Genomic DNA, 25250 nt, shown 5'->3' with positions numbered 1-25250 from the left:
CAAAAAATGCATCATAACTTTTGACTATTGTCTTCTATATTTGGCTTAGAACTAATAGGTCAGACCAGTCCTTGAACTCATAGTCCTTTTCTTTTTTCAGGTAGCTTATAACTAATCATAATAGTCCGCGTGACTTGCCTTATAATTAAAGGCAACATCACAGGCTGAATGCATCTTACAGCTGCTTAAAGCTTCCAGTAAATTTACTTATATTTTCAGCGTCTTGCTGATGTTACTGTCAAGACAGCTGAATATCACACGAATCATTGGGGTCTGTTTACGTATAACTTGAGAATAACAAGTAAATTTGTGTCAAGAGTTGTATTTACATTCTGCAGAGCCAAAGATGTTGTCTGTGACCAAGATGGTATTGCCACTTAAACTCCTATGAATTAACACTCATATACTTTTTTTTCTCTTTTCAAGGTCAATAAATTAGGCTAAAAGACAGAAACGGTAGAAGGGCTGGATCTTAGTATTTGGGGTAGGCTGGGGCTTTGTATTCAGGAGCCTTGTAAGCTGGAGCCAGGGTAGGCAGCGGGGTTTGTACTCGGCCTCTTTGTATTCAGGGTATTTGGCCTCTCCTTCGAATTTAACATCGGCGGTGTATCCGTCCTTATCAGCCTTGTAGGTCACGATTTGGGTGCGGCCATCGGGCAGGGCAACACGGTAAGATCCAGTGACTCCGTAGGAATCCGATTTCTCAGCGTGATCGAAATCGTTGTAGGATTCCTTATCCTGGACGTCATAGCCGAAGCTGTAGGGCTGAGGGGCCTGTAAAGTAAACAATACATTTAGTTGACTTAATTAGGAGATTATTCAAAATCAAACTTACGTAAGTGACTTCCTCGTATTTGGGAGTCTCGTATTTGGGGGCGTATTCGGCGGCCTTGTAAGAATCGGCTGCAGCGACAGCGAAAGAGAGCAACGAGGATGATGAACTGAAGTGCAACAAATATTTGTAGTTACTAAATGTTATTTTAGGTGTTTAAAAGCTGACGCTAAAGTTTGAGGAATTTTTACCTTGTTCATGTTGAATGAAGGTGGGAGTTGTGCTGAAACAGTTGCTGAACTGATACCTGTAACAATAGCCGTCCTTGTTTTTATACCCAAAGTGACAGGGAATCTAATTTTGTGGGAGGTGTTTCCCTCACATATGGGTATACGTTTTGGGTGAAAGGGAATTAGGAAAGAAAGGATATCGTTGAGGTGGGTAAAGAACACGATTTTATGGAATGGTCTATTTCTTATTCGTCTTCTGTAGATTTCAGTCGAATTGTCTGTAACAGTAAAGCTCCAAATATGGAACGAATTGCAACGCTGACCTGTCACTTAACTCGAGCTCTACACACTAGCTAATATACACGTAATTACTGTTCCACTTTTATCTTTTATGTCGTAATATTTTGTTAAGGACAGAACTTTAAAGCTGGGATATGACTGCAGAATTTCGCGAGTTAGATTCATATCTTGGGGCTGTATACGAAATCACATATTTTGGCCTTGATGCACCTGATTTACATGTCTCAAAAGCAGCGATTGCTTTCGAATTTTCAAAATGCATAGAAGAAACATTTTATTTATTGTCGTAGATTGATAGAAACTGTATATTGGATTCATTTATGTTTCCATTAGTGCTGAGAGTATGCTAGATCCATGCAAACTTTCATGTTTTGCAATCGGAACTTCACGCATGCATTCACGTATTTTTTATTTTTAACTACTATTGTTTAACAGTTCTCGAATTGACGATCGTATTTCATAAAGCTTCCCTAATAAAATCGCATAACTTTCGTTGATTTCCTTAAAACTTGCAGCGAATCCAATAAACGTATCCCGTTTCTCTTGTGGCCCAGCGGTAGGATACTGTACGATTATTAGCCGCGAGTAAAACAATTCAAAATTGATGTTGTATCAGAAGGTTTATTTACACTTCGTAAGTGTCAACGATGTTGCATACGGTCAAGATGAAATTGCCATTTTCAGACATCATTGAAACACTCAACCATTTCTTCGATAGTCAATAAATTAGGCTGATAGAAGTAAGGATAGAAGAGCTGGAATCTTAATATTTGGGGTAGGCTGGGGCTTTGTATTCAGGGAGCCTTGTAGGCTGGAGCAGGGTAGGCAGCGGGTTTGTACTCGGCCTCTTTGTATTCGGGGTATTTGGCCTCTCCTTCGAATTTAACATCAGCGGTGTATCCGTCCTTATCAGCCTTGTAGGTCACGATTTGGGTGCGGCCATCGGGCAAGGCAACACGGTAAGATCCAGTGACTCCGTAGGAATCCGATTTCTCAGAGTGGTCGAAATCGTTGTAGGATTCCTTATCCTGGACGTCATAGCCGAAGCTGTATGGCTGAGGGCCTGTTCCAAACGCATCGAAAATTTAATTTTAACAATTTTGGTTCGGTTGTTTTGATTGAAGAATTCAACTTACGTAAGTGACTTCCTCGTATTTGGGAGCCTCGTACTTGGGGGCGTATTCCGCAGCCTTGTACGAATCAGCGGCAGCAACGGCGAAGAGGGCGACGAGGATGATGAACTGAAATAAGATTTTTAACGATATTGAAATTCAAATAATAATAATTTTGAATAGTTTAAAGTAGTGTTTGTTTTGTTTTTTACCTTCATGTTGAAATGGTTGTTTTTTGTGTAACAGCTGAAGAACTGATGCCTTTCAGCGTAAAAGTTGGACGGTTTTATAGCAAAGGTGACAGGGAACACAAACCCTATGGGAGGTGTCCTAACTCAATTATGGTTAAATTGAGTGAAAGGGAATAGAGAGGAAGGCCATTTATCAGGCCAGTATAGAACAGGGCGGTGCGAAATGATCTACTTTTGAATATTCGCCTTCAATCTAGTTCAAGTCCACAAGGGTGGAGTTTGAAATCAACATTTAAGAATGATGCTCTAGTTTCAGAAGTTAACACAGTATAGGGAATACCTCTTGGCTATTTATTTTGTTGTTGTTAACGACGCTGTTTTTACATTTTTATTTCACAGCAAACATTTTTTTTTTCAGCAACGCCAAAAAATCCGTTCGTTAAAACCCGGAAAAGTCATGGACAATCTTCGAATCAAATGAAGTACATTGTTATCTTTATCGAGTGTCAAACATCGACGAATGCTAGATGATTTCTCTTAATTTTTCGTGCAAGTTGTGCCAGTTGTAAAGTCACTAAATTGTTGAACTTTGCATTTATTAGTTCAAAAAGACTCACACAATTTCATTCATGATGTCAAAATTTGTTGTCATGGGTCGTAATATATTCTTTCCAAATGAAATGGAGTTCAAAAACGTGACTTAGTTTCTATCATTTAGAAAAACAAAAAAACAAAAAAAAACAAACAAAACATACTGGACCTGTCTGAACTTGACCCATTATTTGTCCAGCAAATTGGCAAGGGTAAGAATTCAAGAAAAAAAAAGGTAACCCCTCCCACTCCCGGTTGTTACGAAATACCTGAGGCATGTACGTACCTGCTGTTTCTTTTACAACTCGTGTAAATTTTTCCCAAATTAACAACTGCACCAGCGACTGCTGACTCCCGTCTGCATTCGTACATGTTCATTAAAATCAGCAAGGTATTCTACGTTTGAGTGCTACTCATTACGACAACGTTAAATAACTGCAACATCATTCCTAGCATTGCAATGCCCTTGAAATGCAATCGATAGCTTTAGAAATCTAGACGATGCTGAGCCAAACTGTTTATGCCAATACACCTGCAGGAAACACACCTACCAATTCTGGAATATCAGCTAGTCGAAAGGGAAATATTTATTTTTATTTTTTATGAGTGATAAACAGGTACTTGTTGAATTGGCTGCCTCCCCATAGTGCGGGAATTTTTATGTTTCGTCCATGTAAGAATGGTCTAGTCTAACCTAACCAGAATGAAAAAAATTTCCCTTTAGTTATTGTTCTTTTTTTGATTGGAACTTTTCTCGGAAAGGTGCCTTTAATTAAGTGAACTGATATCTTGTCTTATCTAAGAAAACGAAAGTGAAAGAAAAAAAAACAAGTTGTCTGTAAACTTTCAAAAATCAATGAATTCAATGAACTCGTGTGATCAGATGTCTGCCACAAAACCAATCGGCTTCCAAATTTAAGCCAAGCCATTGATTTTGTTTTTTAAATCATTTATTCTTCGTTCATTTATTAAATAATCATTCAAATACCAGACAGCAAATAGGAAGAAAACTTAGTATTTGGGGTAGGCAGCGGGAGCAGTGTAAACTGGGGTGCTGTAGGCTGGTGCTGGAGCTCTGTAGATGGGAGCAGTGTAGGCGGGAGCTTCGTAAGCTGGGGCCTTGTAAGCCAGGGGCGGTGTAGGCAGGAGCTTTGTATTCAGGGGCCTTGTAGGCTGGTGCAGGGTAGGCAGGAGCTTTGTATTCAGGGGCCTTGTAGGCTGGTGCAGGGTAGGCAGGAGCTTTATATTCAGGGGCCTTGTAAGCAGGAGCGGGGTAGGCAGCAGCTTTGTACTCAGTCGGTTTGTATTCGGGGTACTGGGCTTCACCTTCGTACTTGACATCGGCGGTGTATCCGTAGCTGTCAGCCTTGTAGGAAACGATTTGAGTGCGGCCGTCAGGAAGAGCAACGCGGTAAGATCCGGTGACTACGTTGGCATCCGATTTCTCAGAGTGATCGAAATCGTTGTAGGATTCCTTATCCTGGACGTCATAACCGAAGCTGTAGGGCTGAGGGCCTGTTCAAGTACATTGAAAGTTAAATTTCAAACATTTCTTTTTAATTGTTTTTATTGAGCAATTTAACTCACGTAGGTGACTTCCTCGTATTTGGGAGCATCGTATTTAGGGGCCTCATATCTGGGTGCGTATTCAGGGGCCTTGTAAGAGCTGGCGGCGGCAACAGCGAAAACAGCGGCGAGGATGAAGAACTGCAATGGAGAATATTCGTGAGTTATACTGTCTACAGATTTGGCTTGTTACTAGTCTTGTTCAAATAATACAAACACAATTAGTGAACTGAATCTTTAGAAACATTAGGATGCATGTTGGCAATCATTTTTTTCTATGAACTTGTAACTGGAAAACATCACTTTTCATTTTTACCTTCATGTTGGAGCACTTGTGAGTTGAATGAAACAGTTGAAAGACTGATATCTCCAAGTTGAGCCGTCAACGATATTTATACAAATCTTGACACGGCGATGACATGGACAGCGGGAGGCGGTTCAAGTGTAATACAGATTCATATCAGCGAAAGTATAATTCGTCTAACGGGGTTAACGCGGTGAATGTAACCGAAAACGCGCCTAAACATAGTGTATTACACATAACTGGTGATCAAGTTGGATACAAAAAAATTCTAATAATAATAATTAAAAAAACAAAAAAACAATACGAAATAACCAAAGGTATAAGACAGAGTCGTATCACAGTTTAAATACAGGATTAATAGTTATAGTATGGAATACATGGAATTTTCGTGTACCTTCTCTTTCACTATAATTCATAATGCTTTTGGCCTGCCATAAGATATATCAGTTAGAAATTCTAGTGCACAATGAAAGTGGTTTTTGCCATTGTATTTAGACTGTAACCTTATAGGGAAAGTCTCTGTTATTCGTTTTGATTATATACCTTTCCCCGTTGCCGAAGACCAGTTTCCTGATGAAGTTAAGTACGACACATCAACATGGGTACTCGATTCTTTGAATTGTGATATCTTATGCAATGAGGCATGGAGGGCTTTTGAGTTATTTCGGTTTGTATAATGAATCTAAAGGAGTCAACAGAAATGTCAGACTAGTTTTATTTTTATCTCGAGATTTGTGTATCGCATCTGATTTCTTAATATTACCTTCGCAAGTTTCAACCCAAGATTTTGTTTACTTTCACTAAAGAGTAAAATCATACAAGAGTGACTCCTCCTTAACGCATTAGTCATCACTATCGAATTTTTCGGTATAAAATCATTGGCGGATTTGATAAAAATCATCAGTCTACCAACTGTTTCAAGCAACTCTCTACTACTCCAACATGAAGGTAAAAACATCACCCCAAGTGAAATTGGATCAAATTGTTAACTGGAACTATAACAGTCAAATTCAAAACACAATTTTTTTCTAAACAGTTTTTCATTCTCGCTGCCCTCTTCGCCATTGCTGCCGCTGATTCCTACAAGGCTGCAGAATACGCGCCCAAATACGAGGCCCCTAAATACGAGGCTCCCAAATACGAGGAAGTCACCTACGTGAGTTTAATTCTTCAATCAAAACAATTCAAAGTGAAATGTTTGAAATTTAACTTTCTGTACGATTGGAACAGGCCCCTCAGCCTTACAGCTTCGGTTATGACGTCCAGGATAAGGAATCCTACAACGATTTCGACCATTCCGAGAAATCCGAAGCCAACGTAGTCACCGGATCTTACCGCGTTGCTCTTCCGGACGGCCGCACCCAAATTGTCACCTACAGGGCTGACAGCTACGGATACACCGCCGATGTCAAATACGAAGGTGAAGCCCGCTATCCTGAATACAAGGAGACACAGCAGTACAAAGCCCCCGCCTACCCCGCTCCGGCCTACAAAGCTCCTGAATACAAAGCTCCTGCTTACGTTGCACCAGCTTACTCTGCCCCGGCCTACAAGGCTCCCGAATACAAAGCTCCCACTTACACTGCCCCAGCGCCCAAGGCCACTGGATACGCCGTCGCCCCATCTTACAAATCTTACGCCCCAGCTCCGGCCTACAAAGCCCCTGCTGCCTACCCCAAATATTAATTTAGCCTACCGGCAATCACGCACAATGTTTACAACATGATTATTTAATAAGAAATAAAGAAAGAATTTATTCACAAGTATCTAACGGTGGTCAATGTGTTTTGGACGCGTCTGTGCTTTCTCTATGTGTTTAGAAATTCGGTAATTGAGGAAAAGAAAAAAACAAAAAGTCTAAGATTATATATTAGAAAATTGAGATTTCAGGTTAACTGGAACGCCACAACGAACATTGTAAACTGACGTAAACTGGGCAAACAAATTTTCCACTGACATTACCTGTGAAATGGAGTAATGTCAAAACATGGCTGCGGGCTCTTTGGCAAAGTTGTAATCAGGTAATTATTTTTTCATGCCAAGGCTATTTCTACGAATTCAACTCTCAATCTTTATACATGGAACAGCGTCTGTACAGCTATAGACTAGTTATTTGCTTGTCTTTCTTAATGTTAAAATGATTTCGCTTTTGCCAAGAGAGATTAGAAACCTGGGGTCGTTTTCCAATGTTCAACTGTCCTTTCCTTTTGTTTACGCTCAACAGTGTTTCAACAGCGTCCATTCGCAAATTCAAAATCCTACGCAACATTTATACTTTCATGTTTTCATGATAGTAGTTGTAACTTTGAAAGAAGATAAAAACTGGAATAGTTTGACGCGCAGTACGATATTAATAGGGTCATCCAAATATTCCTCCACTGCCCCAACTACACGTTGTGAAATACTTCATGTCAAAAAAGAAAAAAAGAAAAGAACATTTGTTACGCACTGCTATGTAGCAAACAAGAATTCCGAATAGCTATAATCTCAACGTTCTTCGGTAAATCATCGATGTGTCAGCCTCCGCCCTTACGTACGTACTTGAGCTAGATCGAAGATCCATTTCACCTTTACCTGGTGAATTTTTTCTTTTACTATTCACCTCATTTTGATTATCTACGCCCAACGTTCACTTTCACTAGCGACCAAGGTAGTCTTGCAGAAGCACCTCCCCTTTCAGAGACTGGCCGTCTGCAATCAAGTCACGTTCGCTATAAAAACGTTCACCACTCTTGGCTTTAGGCATCACTCCGTTAGGTGACTTAGAAACGCACGCAAGCATTCCAACATGAAGGTAAAAATCACCGTTACTTCTGATGAACCAATAAACAAAAAACAATAAAAACAAAAAAAAAAGTAGAAACCCATGAAAACCCCAAACATTCCTCATTTACATAATATTCCAACCAGTTGATCGTCCTGGCTGTTCTGGTCGCTGTCGCCACCGCCAATTCCTACAAGCCCGCTGAATACGCTCCCAAATACGAGGAATCGACTTACGTGAGTCTCATAACGATGACTTAACGTCACACAATCAATTCCACTGGATGAACAAACATTTTTTTTATTTTTTATTTCCAGCCCGCCCAGCCGTACAGTTTCGGTTATGACGTCAAGGATAAGGAAACCTACACTGATTTCGAACATGCCGAAAAAGCTGACGGGAAGGTGACCAGCGGCTCTTATCGCGTTGATTTGCCCGACGGTCGTAAGCAAACTGTTACGTACAAAGCCGATGATAAGGGATACAATGCTGACGTTCAATTCGAAGGTGAAGCCCAGTACCCCGAATACACTCCGCCAAAGTATGCTAAAGCTAGTCCCTACACCCCGGTGTACTCGTCTCCAGTCTACAATGCCCCCGCTTACGCAGGTCTCTCCTTCCCTGCCTACAAAACCCCCACCTACCCCGCCTTTCCTTTAATCTAATTCCGAAATTAAACTTGATTTTCTTTTAACTTAGTGGCAAGTGAAAGTGAAAGCTAAAGTCCTAAATAGTCCTTTCTATATTCAAAGATGCAACTCGCATGGCCGATTATTTATTGAATCCTGTAAATAAAAATCCTTACAGAAAATGGGTGTTTACGCAAATTTAAATAATCAATCGATTCTCGACGTCATCGAAGATCGAGACCAAAAACGGGATAAATGCACCGTCATGATGGCTTGCGAAAAATGCTGTTAAACTAATACTGATTACATCATAGAGGTGAGCCACTGGCTATTAGCGCTTTAAAAGGCATTCAATCAAGTCTTTGCCGGGAGTTTTGAAAAAGAAATTGATTTAACCGAAGAACTGATTGAAAACAAAATGTGTCCACCCTTAGTTGGATGTTGTTGATCTTTGGATTTTGGAACTTTGACACAGATCAGACGTTCGCTTTCTTTGGCCTAGTTACGACACTCGATGCTTTATTTCGCAATCGACCTCGGCATCGCATTACCATAAGGATTACAAAACGATTCTATTAATTAAATACTTCATTTGCAAGATTGGGATTTTTATACACGCTCAACTGTTGATGGATCACGTAGAAAGTAGCTAGTAGTTGTATATCAAATCAAAGAATGTAACGTAATTTTTTTGTTGAACAACTTGTATTTATACATAATTACAACTCAGACTGTCACGAAACATCGATCGGCCTGTCGTTGAATAAATTTGAGCGCGGTCTTAAATTAATTAAAATATGGCAGAACACATTCGGCAGGGAAAATCCTAGTATTCCGGAGCGTAAGCGGGATCTGGAGCCTTGTATTCCGGAGCAGGATAAGCTGATGGAGCTGCTGTAACGACCACCTTGTATTCCGGAACGTCATAGGTGGCAGCAGGAGTTGCGTAAGTGACTGCAGGAGCTACATTGGCTGGAGTAGGGGCCACGTAAGCCGGAGCTTTGTATTCCGGGGCCGCGGTTTCGTATACCGGAGCGGGGTAGGCAGGAGCTTTGTATGAAGGCGTAGTGTAGGTGGGAGCCTCAGTCTTGTATTCCGTAGTTGCGTAAACAGGAGCTTTGTATGCGGGAGCAGCGGTGACGGGAGCCTTATATTCCGGTGTAGCGTAAGTCGGAGCCGGGGCGGAGTAAACGGGTGCTGGAGTCTTGTATTCCGGAGCGACGTAAGATGGAGCCGTGTACGCCGGTGCGGAGGTATACTGGAGCAACGTAACGGCTGGGTTTGTACTCCGGTTCGATGAATTCGGGGTATTTAGCTTCGCCTTCGTACGTAACGGTAGCAACATTGCCATTCTTGTCAGCTCTGTAGTTGACGATCTGAGTGCGTCCGTCAGGAAGGACAACACGATAAGAGCCGCTGACTACGTTGCCGTCACTTTTCTCTGAGAACGAGAAATCAGAGTATGTTTCTTCGTCCTTGATGTTGTAACCGAATTTGTAGGGGCGAGAATCCTGAATGTGGGACAATCAACGTAACAATACCTTGTTATGCAAGTGCTGGTACTGGAAAAACATGGGCAAAAAATACTCACGTATTTGACTTCTTCGTATTTCGGAGTCACGTACTTTGGGGCCACGTATTTCGGGGCTACGTATTTCGGGCTCTCGTACTTGGGAGCCTCATACCTGGGAGCCTCGTATTTAGGAGCCTCATATTTTGGCTCCTCGTACTTTGGAGCCTCGGTCTTTGGAGCTTCGTACTTGGGAGCTTCGTACTTGGGAGCCTCATATTTGGGAGCCTCATATTTAGGTGCTTCGTATTTGGGTTCTTCGTACTTTGGAGCCACGTATTTTGGGGACTCGGTTTTGGAGCTTCGTACTTGGGAGCCTCGTACTTGGGAGCTTCTGTACTTGGGAGCCTCGTACTTGGGAGCCTCGTACTTGGGAGCCTCGTACTTGGGAGTCTCATATTTAGGGGCTTCGTATTTGGGTTCTTCGTATTTAGGAGCCTCGTACTTCATGGATTCGTAGCTTGGAGAATCGTATGCGGCAGCTACGGCCAAAACAGCAATCAAAAAGAGGAACTGGAACAACAAAAATGTAAACCATTATCTTTGTAACTTGTTTCCTTTCTCACTAAAAAGAGAAAAAAACAAAACAAACAAAACACTTCAACTTATAGACTTTAGTTATGGCTTACCTTCATGTTGGAGGAGCTGTGGGTTGGTTGTTACAGTTTAGAAACTGATGTCTTTTTCCTCTGATGTCGAAGGCTTTTATAGCAAATGGTTTAGGAAGTCAGTCCTCTCTACGTGGATCAATTCCGGCTCCCCACAAAGAAAAAAAGTGAAATGAGGAAGGATTCATGGCTAACGAGGACCGTACACAAAAAGACAGTGAGATTCATACGTGGACCTTAGTTGTGACGATTTATTTAGTTCAAGAGCAAATCCAGTCAAGGCTCACCTACATAACCTAGAAGAGATGATAGCCTAAATACTTTATGGACGATCCAGTTAATAGGGCCAGAGGGGCGGAACAAATAGTTGACTTTATTCAATTATTTTAAACATTCAAGTTCACCTTGTCACGTAACTGTTTCAATGTACAAATAGTTTTGGGTGTGGCCAAGGTTAAAATAGAATATTCATACGAATATGAAGTAAACAAGACTTAAAAAGGGCAATCCTACTGTGCCATCAAATCGCGTGGCTCGGATGAAATAGCCATACACAGTTCATCTTTCGGTAACGAAGAGATGAGAAAATCATTCAATAAAAGTTTCATCCTATTGAATAATTAGTTGGTTTTGTTCTGGCAGTTTCGTTTAGTCCTTGATAGGTCACGCCAGCTGTCATTTTTGTAGGTGACGATCTGGGTGCGGTCGTCAGATGTTACGTACCGATGAACGCATAGCCATCGGCGCTTTCGGGAGAGCTACGGATTCTTCAAACCTTGACGATGTACCATGAAATGCCTGATTTCAGCTTGCTTTTAACACTACGTACTTCCAAAAGAAGAGGTTGGCTTAAAAATTGGTCCAGTTTCTTTACTCGGACACTTTCTTCAAACCAACAAGACGTGAAGGCAAACTTTGTTACCTATAACACCGTGAAATAACGGCGCTAGACAACACAAGTCGGTTAGACATTTCACCGACGGTTCAACGGTACCTTTCCCTATCGATCTGTGAAGCAGAAATGAAAAATAAAAGGTGATTTAGTTTACTCGCGAAAGGGACTCATTTTCGAGTAAGTGAAAGAGAGAAGCAATACATTAAAGTAGGACGTCAATGAATGGCTTATAAATGAGTCATTGAATTGTGCAACAAGATTAACCAGTTAGCTGTTCAAATCGATTTTACCTAGAACTTAAGAAAAAAAAGGTTATGTATACAGGTAAATGACCGAGGTTACGTTGCTATCCAAAATAGCTGTTGGGGACTCGGTTATTATTGTAATAATTAGGACGATGCTCGAAACCCACACGCCTTTGTTAACAAATTAGTCTAGCAGAGCCTGAGTTATATCTATTGTCTAATTGCGGATCGCCTTTCTGGGCTTTGTGACTCGAAACAAAACGTGTGCAACAACCCAAAACAGCACTTTCGTTCATTAGATATACACGAACAAGCGAAACGTATTGGCAGCTGTGCAATGATGAAAATACATTGTTTGAATTTAGGTCAGGGTCTCCGAGATCCCAGCGCCATTGTTGAGGAACGAACACACATTCCTCACGCTCCCCTTTTAAAAAACCTTTTTTTTCTTATTAATAATCTATAAACCATTTGGGATGTCCCAATTTCCAATCAAAATGAAATTGATTCACCATGTTTGCTTCAACTATTGGCAACACACCCGTTCTTTTACTATTGTAAGTTAAACAATCAATGGAATCTCACACTTTTCACGTCTTTATATTTAGAAAATCGAGGAGCAATACGCGTGAAGAAGACCTTAAGACCTTGGACGGTCACATTCTGACGGGGGAACACACGCCTGATATTTGGTTATTTTGTTTTTTTTAACATTTGCATTTATACATCAATATACGTACATCTGTAAATCAGGCAGTCGTGGCTTTGCCTGGCATCGTATAAATTATTCCGTATAAATAATTTCTCTTGTGCTCAAATTAAATATGGGCAACGATAGACCACGAATTAGAAGACAGATGATTAATATTCAGAGTACGTTGGGTAAGCCGGGGCTTTGTAGGCGGACCTGAAAATCGGTGTAGCGTACGAGGCAGCAGCCTGGTATTCCGAAGCGGAGTAAGATGGAGCCTTGTATTCCGGAGCGGAGTAAGCTGGAGCTTTGTAGGCCGGTGCGGAGTAAGCGGGTGCCTTGTAGGCTGGTGCAGAGTAAGCCGGAGCTTTGTAGGCTGGTGCAGAGTAAGCTGGAGCTTTGTAGGCCGGTGCGGGGTAAGCTGGAGCCTTGTACGCCGGTGCGGAATAAGCCGGAGCTTTGTAGGCCGGTGCGGGGTAAGCTGGAGCTTCGTAAGTGGCAGCTTTGTACTCTTTCTCATCGGGATACTGCGCTTCGCCTTCGTAGATGACGTCAGCAACGTTGCCATTCTCATCCGCTCTGTAGTTGACGATCTGCGTACGACCGTCGGGCAGTTCAACGCGATACGAGCCACTGATCACTTTACCGTCGCTCTTTTCGGAATGAACGAAGTCGTTGTAAGTTTCCTCATCCTTGACGTCCCATGTAAAACTGTAGTGTAATAGACCGCAGCAACTCCTTCTAGCAACAGCAGCCCCACTCAGTAAGAAGGTCGTCACGAATGCAACTTTCCCTGCGGATAATAGTTAATGATAAAAGTAAAAGTTATTGTAAACCTTCCCTTCTTAACCTTCAATCTCTTGGTATATAAGCACATGGTTGTATCGTTTTAAGTAGAGTTAGTTTACTGGCAAATAACAGTCTAGAAACTATTACATTTGGAGGTCCTAACGAGACAACAAGAATAACAACGAGACTCTGGAAGAAAAGTTTCTGATCTGTGCTTCATTTGCCAGCTGCAAGTATTCAACGCTTTTATCACCAAGTCTTCAAGCAACTGACATCGGAACATCATCGAGGTAAGCGAATGCCGTTTGATTCACCTGTACAAAAGACTGCTCTCAACGAGAAACACACTACTACCTTTATACCCCTGTACTACAAGAATCTGATTTAACTCGACCAAGACCCAAACCTAAGTCACCATCGAGAACAATTTTTGGACAATTGGAAGACCTTAATAGACTTAGAATTTAAGCAAGACTTAGAAAGAAGTAAAGCATACTAGACAATCTCAACAACTGAAAATATCCAGCAGTTACAAACACAGAAACAAGAAGCAAGTCAGGTGACGCAAAATTCGCTGCATTTTTACACTTATTACCTTTCTAGAAAAACTTTAAAAGTAACAGATGGTGTAACAGCAGAAACCATTGCTAATGCTACTAAAACACTCAAAGACGATATAGTCGCACAAGGTGGGAGCACCAGAACACTCGATAGTTTACTCCAACAGTTACATACATTGCACGGAAAAGAAAAAGAATTTTTGTTCGGTACCATCAATGTATTGCAGAAAGAGTCAGTAATCGCATTAATTGAAGATAAAAAGCAGATAACTACGCTAAAATTTGAACTTTCAAACGCGCAAAAAACAATTGGAGAGTAACAAAAAGAAGGCAAAGAGTTCCAAATACACTTTAAGCAGTTCGTTAGAGCAACTTCAAGAAAACAACGAGGCTCTGAAAAACTCCCTTGAAAAAGCCAATTCCCGAATCGCCGACTTAGAACAAAACCTTGAAACCACCTTAGCAACCGAGAGTCAATTGCAGAATCTTTCTCAAAAGAAAAGAGGAAAACAACGCAGCTGTCGAGACCGAAGGGCAAGAAATAATTAACAAACTTGAAGGTGAGAAGACCAAACTGATCCAGAAACTCAGCAGTGCGGAAAACCAGATAAAACAAGTATCAGAAACAGCAGAGCAGCTCCAGAAAGAGATAAAAGTTTTGGCAGACAGACTCGACAAGGCCTCAGTAGAGAAAAATCAATTTAAAGAAAACCTGCTAGATTTCACTTCAAAGAACAAAACCTTTTTGAAAAAGACCTTTTAAGAACTACAAGATCGGGTACGAGGACAAGAAAATCAAATAATAATTCTAGAAAACCGGGTGAAAGAATACAAAAAACTTCAAGTTAAATTTATTGAGACTGAAGACTCCAACGACTCAAGGCTAGACGAGGACGAACCAGGAGAAATAACCAAACTAGTGGGAGATATAAACGAACTAATTTTGCTGACAGACAGTGGAGACAAGTCACTCCACTACGAGCTGGAAATAGAACAAACAAAACGATTTCGAACAAACAATAGAAAACCTCAAAACACAAATAGAACACTTAAACAAAACAATCATCTATTTGGAGCAAGAAAATCAACAGCTTAAAAAGAAGGTCGACATGGGCGTAACACACGACGACGAGGACACTTTCGGAAAAACGTTCGTGAATACCTCCAAGAAAAATCACAAGGATGGCGATATTCCAGCAACTGAACAGGACGACGAGGACGCAAAGAAAGTGAACAGGTACTTTACTCAGCCAATAGTGAAGGCTTTAGGAGAGCTATTCTCCAGAGAAGACAAAAAGGCTATTCCAATCTTTAAAGGGAAAAGCACTGATAAACTAATATCAGAGTGGTTACGCGGCGCTGAACATGTAGCACGAAACAATGAATGGGACGACAATCAAAAGATACGTTTCTTTTCTGATCGATTGAAAGGCGAAGCCTTCGAATGGCATGAAAACTACGCTGAGGAAGAAGGAGATGATCTAAATTACCAGGATTGGAAAGAAGCACTAATTACAAGATTTCAAGACACCTACGACTTAGCTACGCTGGAAAAAACTTTCAAAATTAACTCAAAAACCGGAAGAAAACTGCAGAGCTTTTTGTATCAAGGTTAAATAATCTTTACGATACCATCGCTGGTAAAGAAGAAAGGGCTGACCATAACCAAACTATTATTGAAGGACAATTACTAAACAAAGTGAAAAAGATGAGGGATCACAGAAAAAGCAAAATCCTACTGCAAGGATTACTACCAAAGTATAAAGCAGAACTTTATCTACGAATGCCAGAAAACACAGAAGACTTTGACGCATTATGTAAACAACTTTTCATTTCTGAAAAATTCTACACACGAAAGAAGCTACAGACGACAAGGAGATGTCAGCTGTTATAGCAGGGATAACGCATCACGAAAAACAACAAGACGATAAAATCCAACTACTTGAGCAAAAATTATCAGATGCTCTGTCAGAATTAAAATATACTAATACGAAACGTGGATCCTCACAGGAAAACGACGTTACCATAGCTGCAACTGACCAATACGAAAACAGAAGACCACGTCCAAGTGAACGTTACTCAAGATCACGTGATTCGCGAGTGCGATTTGCCGACAGTCATAACAGCCGAGAATCAAGTCGAGAAAGAAGTCTAAGTAGAAACAGAGACAACAGCCCTTACCGCAGAGATTACAATTCGTCAGGACGAAGAAATTATAATCCTTCAGGATACAGGCAAACCAGATTTCCATCTCACCAACGTCCCTCATATCGGAACGACTACCCTAACCGACAAGGAAACTACAGCGGACCAAACAACTACAGACAACAAGCACGTTATAACAGCAACCAACATCCACAGCAGCAACAACACACTAGCAACAATCCTCGAACAACTGAAAATCGAGAAATAACCTGCTACAAGTGTAACCGAAGAGGACATATTGCAAGAGAATGTTGGACAGATATGGCACGTACCAACAACCAAGGTCCCTGATAAACACCATAAAACCAATCAGTAACTCCCAACTAACATACAATTTAGGATCAGATGTAGAAGTAGAAATTCCAAAACTGATACGTATTCCTGTTAGAATCTTTAATAAGGAAATCATAGCTTTAGTGGACACTGGCGCAGTTGCTAGTTTAGTATCCAGTAAAATATTGATACTCTAGAGTGTAATGAACACTTTAAAACAAGTAGAAAAATGCGAATCCTCCTATTTTTAGAACGGTGTCGGGACAAGAACTTAAATCGATAGGGAAATTTGAATTTTCAGTTATTATCAATGATAACCATATTATTAACCACCACTTTTATGTTATGAGCAACTTAAATGAACAATGCATCTTAGGATTAGATTTCTTATCTAACAATAATGTGAAGATTAACACTGAAATCGTCAAATATGTTATGATCACTTTGGAGTAGAACATAATTTTGGAAGTAATACCATGCCCATTTATAGCGTAACATTTAGCAAAGCAGGCATCCATATACCACTAATCCCGATTGATAGAGAAGACGAAAATCTTACACAACAAGATTATCGTAATTTAGAATCCTTCACTCAATTAGACTTTTAATAATAAAACTAAGCAGATAGCTAAGATTGTTGAAAAAGAAGAACAAGCACTCAATGTATCAGACGACATACAAAACTAAAATTGAAATTTTACTAAAGAAACATGAAGATCTTTTCGCAGACCAAGAATCCGACTTGGGTCTAACTACACAAGTGAAACATCACATCAACATAGGCCATAACGCTCCCATTAATCAAAGACTGCGAAGAACACCCGAATCCCTAAAACTTGTTGTTAAGACTAAAATAGAGGTAATGCTAAGTAACAAAATAATAAGAGAAAGCCACAGTCCTTTTGCTGCAGCTATAGTAATGGTACCTAAAAAGATGGAGAGATGCGAATGTGCATCGACTACAGAGCTTTGAACAAAATCACTGTTAAGGATAAGTACCCTCTACCTAGGATAGATGACACAATTGACGCGTTGTGCGGATCGGTTTATTTCTCTACATTGGACTTACTAAGCGGCTACTGGCAAATAGAAATAGAAGAAAGTGATAAACACAAAACAGCTTTCATTTGTGAATTTGGCCAATACGAATTTAATCGAATGCCATTTGGTTTAACAAATGCACCCAGCACCTTTCAAAGAGCAATGAATAACATCTTGAAAACGGTATTGTACAAATTCGCATTGGTTTACCTAGATGATATCATAGTGTTCAGTAATTCAATTACTGATCATGTGACACACTTGGAAGCAGTTTTTAGACTCCTTAAACAAGCGGGGTTAAAGTTGAAAAGGAAGAAGTGCGAATTTTTTAAAGAAAAATTAGATTATTTAGGATACATCGTATCCGGGAAAGGAATAACACCAAGTACAAAAAAGTTAGACGCAATTATTAAATATCCCGCTCCCAAAAAACGTAAAAGAATTGAGCTCATTTTTTAGGTCTAGCCAGCTACTACAGAAAATTTATTAGGCTTTTGCTGATAAAGCCCATCCACTAACTGCGCTCACTAGAAAGTCAGCGGACTGGAAATGGGGGAGGAAACAAAGGGACGCCTTTGAATGTATTAAGAACTGTCTCATCACTAGACCTGTTCTAGGTTATCCGGATTTTTCTCGAGAATTTATCATCTACACGGATGCTTCAGGATATGGAATAGGAGCAGTCTTGGCTCAAATACAACCTCCACCTCAATCAGCGGATTTAGCGGAGTCCGACGGACAGGACCTTCGTAAATCAGACGACGTAGAAGTCGTCATAGCCTATACCTCTAAACATCTGAACGACCGCGAGGCCAAGTGGTCAACCACAGAGAAAGAGGCATACGCAATAATCCACGCCATCGACGTGTTTAGGACGTACCTATACGGGCGTAAGTTTACCGTATTTACAGATCATAGACCTTTAGAATGGTTAATGAGTAAGACAGAACCAGCAGGAAGATTAGCTCGATGGGCTCTTAAGATCCAAGAATTTGATATCATTATTGGGTACCGACCAGGAAAGTCACACCAAAAATGCTGACACACTTAGTCGCACCCCAATAGTGCCGCTAGCGAAAGTAGAAACAAGGTCAACAGGTACAAAAGAGAAACCAGAAGTAAAAAACGAAACCAAGGAAACTAGAACAAAACAAGTAATTTTTGAAACGGAAAGTAATCAGTCCAAGGACACGGAAAAATGGATAGAACTCCAACACAAAGATGAGTATTGCAGAACAATATTAAAAGAAATGGCAAAGGCCAATCCAAGTAAGGACGTTAAAAATAAATTTAAAATAAACGACAAAGGACTATTAGTAGATACCAAAAGAAGAATTGTAACGCCAGTAAGACTGGTGCCACAAATTTTAAGGGAAAAATCACGATCACATATTGGCAGGACATTTAGGAGTAGGAAAACGTTGGCTAGACTTCAAAGACAGTACACATGGCCATGCATGCGTACTTCCGTAATAGAATACGTTAAAAGTTGTTTGATGTGCAATAAGAGAAAAGCGGTAGGTGGAAGTAAAGCACCATTGCACCCTTTGCCTTTAGTTGAAGGAGTATGGGAAAGGATCGCTATGGATATAGTGGGCCCAATTCAAGAAAGCGCTAAGGGATACAGATATATATTAGTTATATCAGATTATGCCAGTAGGTTTGTTTTTACAGTTCCAATGAGAAATCAAACTGCCCAAACAATTGCGAAGATTTTAGTTAATAAAATATTTACTAAATATGGATCTCCAGAAGTAGTTCTAACAGACCAAGGTACTAACTTTCTATCCAGTCTAATACAAGAGGTGTGTAAACTATTCAAAGTCAAACAAATAAGGACTACGGCCTATCATCCACAAACTGATGGATTAGTTGAGAGGTTCAATCGAACCTCTGTGACATGCTAGCTTGTTATGTCTCAGACCAACCTGCTAACTGGGACAAATACCTTCCGTTCGTTACTTTTGCTTACAACACAGCAAAACAAGCTTCAACTCAAGAAACACCATTCTTTCTATTCTTCGGACGAGAACCAATAATGCCTAATGATATCAAGATTAACAGAAGATACGAGACCTATGAAGATACTAGTATGGTGTATTCACAGCAATGGGAAAAAGCTCAAAAACTGGCAAGAGAACATCTCTTCAAATCCCAAGCAAGACAGAAAAATACTACGACGTATCCACGAAAACTATTAAATACAAACATAGGTGACTACGTATTACTGAAGGCGCCACCAGCAGCAGGAAAATTCATAAATCGATGGAACGGACCATTTCAAATTTCACGAAGTTTCTCGGATATCAACTACGAGATCCAGCACACGGAAAACAAAAAACTTAAATCTATCGTACATACAAACCGTCTCAAACTTTACACACCAAGAAAACAAGAAACAACTAAGGAAGAAGAAATACTACAAAACCTACCAGAGAATGTTGAAGCACAACGACAACCAACGATTCACCAACGCCGACCAGGCCGACCAAGGAAGCAGCAGCTGATACATCCGGTGAAGACGAACATCAAACCACGCAGGAACGAAGGAGAACCAGAAAACCATACAATACCTAACCTTTACCGTAACCAAAACCGAAACGATCCTATAACGAATCACCAATACCACTTAAGAAGACGATATCAAGGACCGGATTACTAAACATTTTCATTTTTCACAGATGCAGACATTACTCTTCCTTCTTTGCCTCCTTCATTCACTAAACCCTACTTACCCTATCTACGCATCCATCTGCGACTGTAACAACATGAAAATACGCGGAATCCTAGACTTCGAATTGCCTTACTACTGTGATAATGAAAAACCAGAAACACAACATTTACCAAGGATACCAACTAGTTACACCTTAGTAACCAAACAAAAACCAGCAGCCACTTGGAAAGGATGGACATGTCGACAGTGGACTAAAACAAAGAAAATAACCGGATCGTTCTGGATTGGATCCTTCGATACAGTTTACTCCCAGGAAACAATACTAATCACCCCTTTGGAGTGTTGGCGGATGGTCAATGATAAAAAATGTGGCAACAATAATATGCAAACCGGACCGACGGGACTCAGTTTCACAGCCACTCCTACAGGAGAAGGTAAATGGTACGCCATCAAGGAATACCAAACACTAAATTGTGTAGCGGAACAGATCACGCTACGTCAGGAGAAACCAGATAGTCCAATCGAAAGCCCTTTCGGATTACTTAACACCACCCAACAGGAAGGACAATTCATCCAAAATCAAAATACAATCGTGTGGGGAGAAAGAACAACAAACAGTTCATACACTCAGACGTTACTAAAAGGGAAAGGATACCTGGAACTTCCTCGAGAACCGGAGTCGGATAATTCCAGCCGCCTTTACGACACCAGTCGGCAGATTGAAATATCTTTTCTTAACAAACCAGATAAGGATATCGCACCGGTAGGACATAAAGTGGTTGGAATCCTCTAACGTATTTGACGTTTCCTGCAGAAACAACAAAAATTTTGTATGAAATGTTCAAGAACACAATCGCAACCTGCCTTAAAAATACCAACCTTGCCACACCCGTGTGCGAAGACTACAGAGAGTTGTACAAATCCAGACCACAACGTTCTCTTCTTCAAGAAGTTCACTTTCTCTTCGACACCCAAGTTGAAGACGAAAAACTTGGGATTCGCCTCTACAGTATTTCATACGCCTGGGGAACTCTAAGATTGGCACATAGAAGACCAAAAATAATCAAGGAAGATGGAAAAATCGTACAAAAGGATACAACAATATACATTACTTACGAGTCCGGAAGCAGAAACCCTTTGACAACGTACAGTCAACTTTCAAAGGACGACCCTCTCCCATCAGGATCAAAATTCGAGTACATTGTCGACCAAACGATACGAGTACAAAATACTCATATCTGCATCACGGAGACAACACACGATTACGTATTTGCTGCAGCCTGTTCAGAGGAATCAACGAGATGGATTCTAGAAAAAGAAAACAGCTACCTAATTTCCCAAGAATCCGAAATGTGTCTTACCGTAGGGGTCGACGAAACCTTAAAATTGGAAAAGTGTGCTTTGGAAGGAGATACCAGGAAAACCAGCAGTGGTTCTTTCAAACAATAAATACCAATCCGGATGTTATAGAAAATTTTCCCGACGTAACATTGCAAGATATTCAAGAAGTCCGATTAGAACAACGAAGAGCAATTACAACCACAATAAACTCACCCATATTTGGCGGTATCTTGAAAGCAAATCACGGCAGCGGAAACATCATCTGGGACATGATCGCCTGGGGATTGTTGAAGAACGGACAATATCCAAACGGAAAATGTGTCACACATCATGGGCTTGAACAACAACTAACCATGGAAGATTGTGACACAGATTGGACAAAATGTCAAGAAGAACTAAAAACATTAATCACAAGTAACGATCCCCTGGTGCAATCACAAGTATCCGTAGGAAACTGCAGTAGAGCCACTACCAAAGGCCAAGCTTTGAGTATACGTCTGATTTCACCATTAGACCGTTCAACACTAACGCTTGCGTCAAGGCAAACACAACAATGCTTATTCTACAGGAATGTGCCAACACCAGTTCAATTTGGGGCACTTTCGAACACACAGGACAGCTCATGGCAACAGACAGAACTGGCCTACATTCACTGGCGTCAGACAGAAAATGTCTCACACTAAAAGTAGGACGTCTGAGTTTAGGGCATTGCCACGGCTCAAGTAGAAAACAACAGTTTAGCTTCGAGTATCGGAACCCGCATCAAATACGGACGCTTTCAGCAGCAGCCATTATAGCGCTTCACACCCAACAATCATTGACGGAACACAACTCCCACTTATACCCCCTCTGCTCAAAAGAGAAAGTAAAGCAAACAACAAAAACTTAACCACGCCCACCACACAAAAAATCTATTTCATCTACTTCAAGCACCACAACGACAGTAAAACCAACTACAAAATTAAGCACAACCACAATTAAAACAACAATAGCCACAACAGCCATAAAAACGACCGTTAAAAGCACACCACCGACAACTAGGCCTACAACAACTACTAAGCCTACGACCACCACAACTAAGCCTACGACCACCACAACTAAGCCTACGACTACCACAACTAAGCCTACGACCACCACAACTAAGCCTACGACTACCACAACTAAGCCTACGACTACCACAACCAAGCCTACAACTACAACAAATAAGCCTACTACTACAACTACTACGCCTACAACTACAACAACAAAGTCTACGACTACAACTACTACGCCTACAACTACGACAACAAAGCCTACAACTACAACAAATAAGCCTACAACTACAACTACCACAGCTACAACTACAACTGCTGAGCCAACGACTACAACCACTAGGCCTACAACTCCAAGTACTGAACCTACATTGCCATCAACTACAACTGAAACCACGTCCACTACACAATCATCAACGACAACTATAGCGACAACAACAACTGAATCAATAAGCAATTCAACAACACCTCTCACAACAACTGAAAAAATAGAGGACCCTCCAGTCACGAAAAATCACACCATTACGGAGGATGCAATAATGGAAATTATTGATGACACTGAAAAACATCTCAGCAAGAAATACCTGAGGCAGCATCTTTAACCCTAGAACAAGTACCGGAGGTGCCAATAAAAAATGGTGTGATACGGGTTACTACCCTACACCTAGCCACAATGTATAGGCAAGATCTCATAACAAATATCTTATTGGAACACGGAGCAGATCCAGACATAACTGATGTCAATGGAAACACCCCGCGGGATTACGCGTTTGATGAACATAGGAGAAACATATTTGAAGACTGGAAACGTATAAGAAGCCGCGAGAGAAAGGCTTCTGGCAATGAATAAGATTGAAGCAAAACAAAATTGAAGAACCAACAACAGTTTATTACCACTACTACAACAAAAAACACTAAAATGACAAACATTACGACAACAAATTAAGAAAAAACTAAAAGAAGAGAAGAGAAGAAAAGCATACAAAAAAAAAATAAACGATTGAAATCTGCAGTAGCATTCCAGTAAAAAAGGAACGTAGACCAACAATTATTAACTAACACTTTATTAGCATAAAAGACAATGAATAACGGTATAGAAAACATATCTTGTATTTTGTGTCTCATACTTTAGCCCAACAAACAAAAAATAACGGTGAAGGAAAGAAAGTAGGTGACGGGTAAAAAACAAGTTTTCACCTAACCATTGCCACGCCACATGCCGAAGAGAAGTAGAAGATAAGGAGAAAATTGGAGGACCAATTTATTCTTGCCGAAGGGGGAAGGAATGTAATAGACCGCAGCAACTCCTCCTAGCAACAGCAGCCCCACCCAGTAAGAAGGTCGTCACGAATGCAACCTTCCCTGCGGATAATAGTTAATGATAAAAGTAAAAGTTATTGTAAACCCCTCCCTTCTTAACCTTCAATCTCTTGGTATATAAGCACATGGTTGTATCGTCTTAAGTAGAGTTAGTTTACTGGCAAATACACAGTCTAGAAACTATTACAGTAGGGTTGCTTCTCCTGGATTGTGACGAATTAAAAAAATTGATTAAAATAGGACAAATTCGTCAAATCAATATCGTTAAAGAGACAGACGTAATTGTCTTCTTCGACGGGCGCTGCGTATTTAGGAGCGTAGTCGGCGACTTTGTAAGTTCCAGCAGCCACAACTGCGAGCAGGGCAGCGAAGACAATGCACTGGAATTTTTAAGGGGGGAGAGGACAAATTATTTATTAAAAAAAAAGAACTGCTTATTTTGTTGCGTAGCGTGAAATAATCCCACAGCGTGTGATTTACCTTCATGTTGTAGGAGCTGTGAAGCGATTCGAAACAGTTGTACAACTGACGTCTTCCCCTTGTGCAACCAACGGTTTTTATAGTAAGCTTGTGGAACGATGTTCGATTTTGTGATGAATTCCCAGGCGAAAGTAAAACGCACAAGTTAGTGGGATAGGATTGCCCATTTTTGGGAGGCTACCATGTATTCCACTTTATTTAGTTCAAGACCACGGCGGTGGAAGACTATAGCCGAAGCGAAGGTTTTCTCACGCACATTACCTAAAATAGATGGCCATTACAGCCCCCAATAGGAAACGGTGCACGCAACAACAAAAAAACCAGTGCATCAACGAGATATGGTTCAAGATAAACTTGTCTAACATTTTTGGTTGAAAATTTCGAGGAACACTGGCAAAAAAAACGAGAATAATTTCATCAGTTGACTATTCATGTTTGACTCAAGTTCAACTGGTGTTCTTAATAATGGCGAATGATGTAGCAATACCGCGAATAGAACTCAATGGCCTTCGTTTCTTCGTAAATGCAACTGGAATCGTATATCGTTCCAGTTCAGTGCACGATAAAAACCAGACCAGACTTGCTTAAGCTATTCGTTTACTGTATACATATGAGAATTGGAGAATGTCGGCCGGATGTAAACAATTATGAACTATGACCTCTGTTTCCGTAGAATTAGCAACATGTATATTATTTTCCTTTCTAAACACCTTAAAACACAGCAGAGTTGGCCAACTGAGGAGATATGGCATTCGTTTTGAGGCTGTTTTTTTCTTCCCCCCACGGCGGTTGTGGGATGATTCTCACCGTACATCCACGTATTTTCTTATAGCGAAGGCCGTTCTGGTGTGTGGATGGGAACATCCCCAACAGAACACGAACCGTCGGCTTCGAAACAGACTGATTTCACTTTTTCTACGCGTTACGAGAGATCGGATCAGTCAATGTCATTGAAACCTTGTTTTTACGATTATATCGTTAAAGTTTAAGATAAACTTTCGCTAAGATAGCAGGATGTTTCTAATCCAACTGAATGAAAACGAACGGGATAACCATTGCTTTCAGGCA

At 40.6% G+C, this 25250-nt stretch overlaps 4 protein-coding genes and 2 pseudogenes across 4 annotated transcripts; 2 read left to right on the top strand and 4 right to left on the bottom strand.

The window, feature by feature from the left end:
* Positions 1-306: 306 nt before the first annotated feature.
* Positions 307-5233, bottom strand: LOC123476986 (annotated as a pseudogene).
* On the bottom strand, positions 1904-2785 carry LOC116931599 (pro-resilin). Its single transcript, XM_045180079.1, has 3 exons — positions 2627-2785; positions 2435-2543; positions 1904-2365 (listed from the first exon to the last, which is right to left on the bottom strand). Exons 1-3 carry the CDS (start codon positions 2630-2632, stop codon positions 2097-2099), a joined length of 384 nt encoding a protein of 127 aa, XP_045036014.1. The 5' UTR covers positions 2633-2785; the 3' UTR covers positions 1904-2096.
* Positions 5234-5864: 631 nt separating the features above from the next.
* Positions 5865-6832, top strand: LOC123476978 (cuticle protein 7-like). Its single transcript, XM_045180067.1, has 3 exons — positions 5865-6014; positions 6103-6222; positions 6297-6832. Exons 1-3 carry the CDS (start codon positions 6009-6011, stop codon positions 6750-6752), a joined length of 582 nt encoding a protein of 193 aa, XP_045036002.1. The 5' UTR covers positions 5865-6008; the 3' UTR covers positions 6753-6832.
* An 876-nt stretch (positions 6833-7708) lies between these two features.
* Positions 7709-8641, top strand: LOC123476982 (cuticle protein 10.9-like). The gene is made up of 3 exons (XM_045180071.1): positions 7709-7860; positions 7977-8066; positions 8148-8641. The coding sequence occupies exons 1-3, from the start codon at positions 7855-7857 to the stop codon at positions 8493-8495; spliced, it is 444 nt and encodes a 147-aa protein (XP_045036006.1). The 5' UTR covers positions 7709-7854; the 3' UTR covers positions 8496-8641.
* A 388-nt stretch (positions 8642-9029) lies between these two features.
* On the bottom strand, positions 9030-10804 carry LOC123476991 (annotated as a pseudogene).
* A 1557-nt stretch (positions 10805-12361) lies between these two features.
* Positions 12362-24339, bottom strand: LOC116931585 (repetitive proline-rich cell wall protein). The gene is made up of 4 exons (XM_032939181.2): positions 24183-24339; positions 23981-24082; positions 23895-23905; positions 12362-13185 (listed from the first exon to the last, which is right to left on the bottom strand). The coding sequence occupies exons 1-4, from the start codon at positions 24186-24188 to the stop codon at positions 12639-12641; spliced, it is 666 nt and encodes a 221-aa protein (XP_032795072.1). The 5' UTR covers positions 24189-24339; the 3' UTR covers positions 12362-12638.
* Positions 24340-25250: the final 911 nt, after the last annotated feature.

This window comes from Daphnia magna, linkage group LG10 (genome assembly GCF_020631705.1).
Source record: "Daphnia magna isolate NIES linkage group LG10, ASM2063170v1.1, whole genome shotgun sequence".
NCBI lineage: Eukaryota > Metazoa > Arthropoda > Branchiopoda > Diplostraca > Daphniidae > Daphnia > Daphnia magna.
The sequence above is the reverse complement of the archived record's forward strand: the minus strand, read 5'-3'. Positions and strand labels throughout refer to the sequence as shown.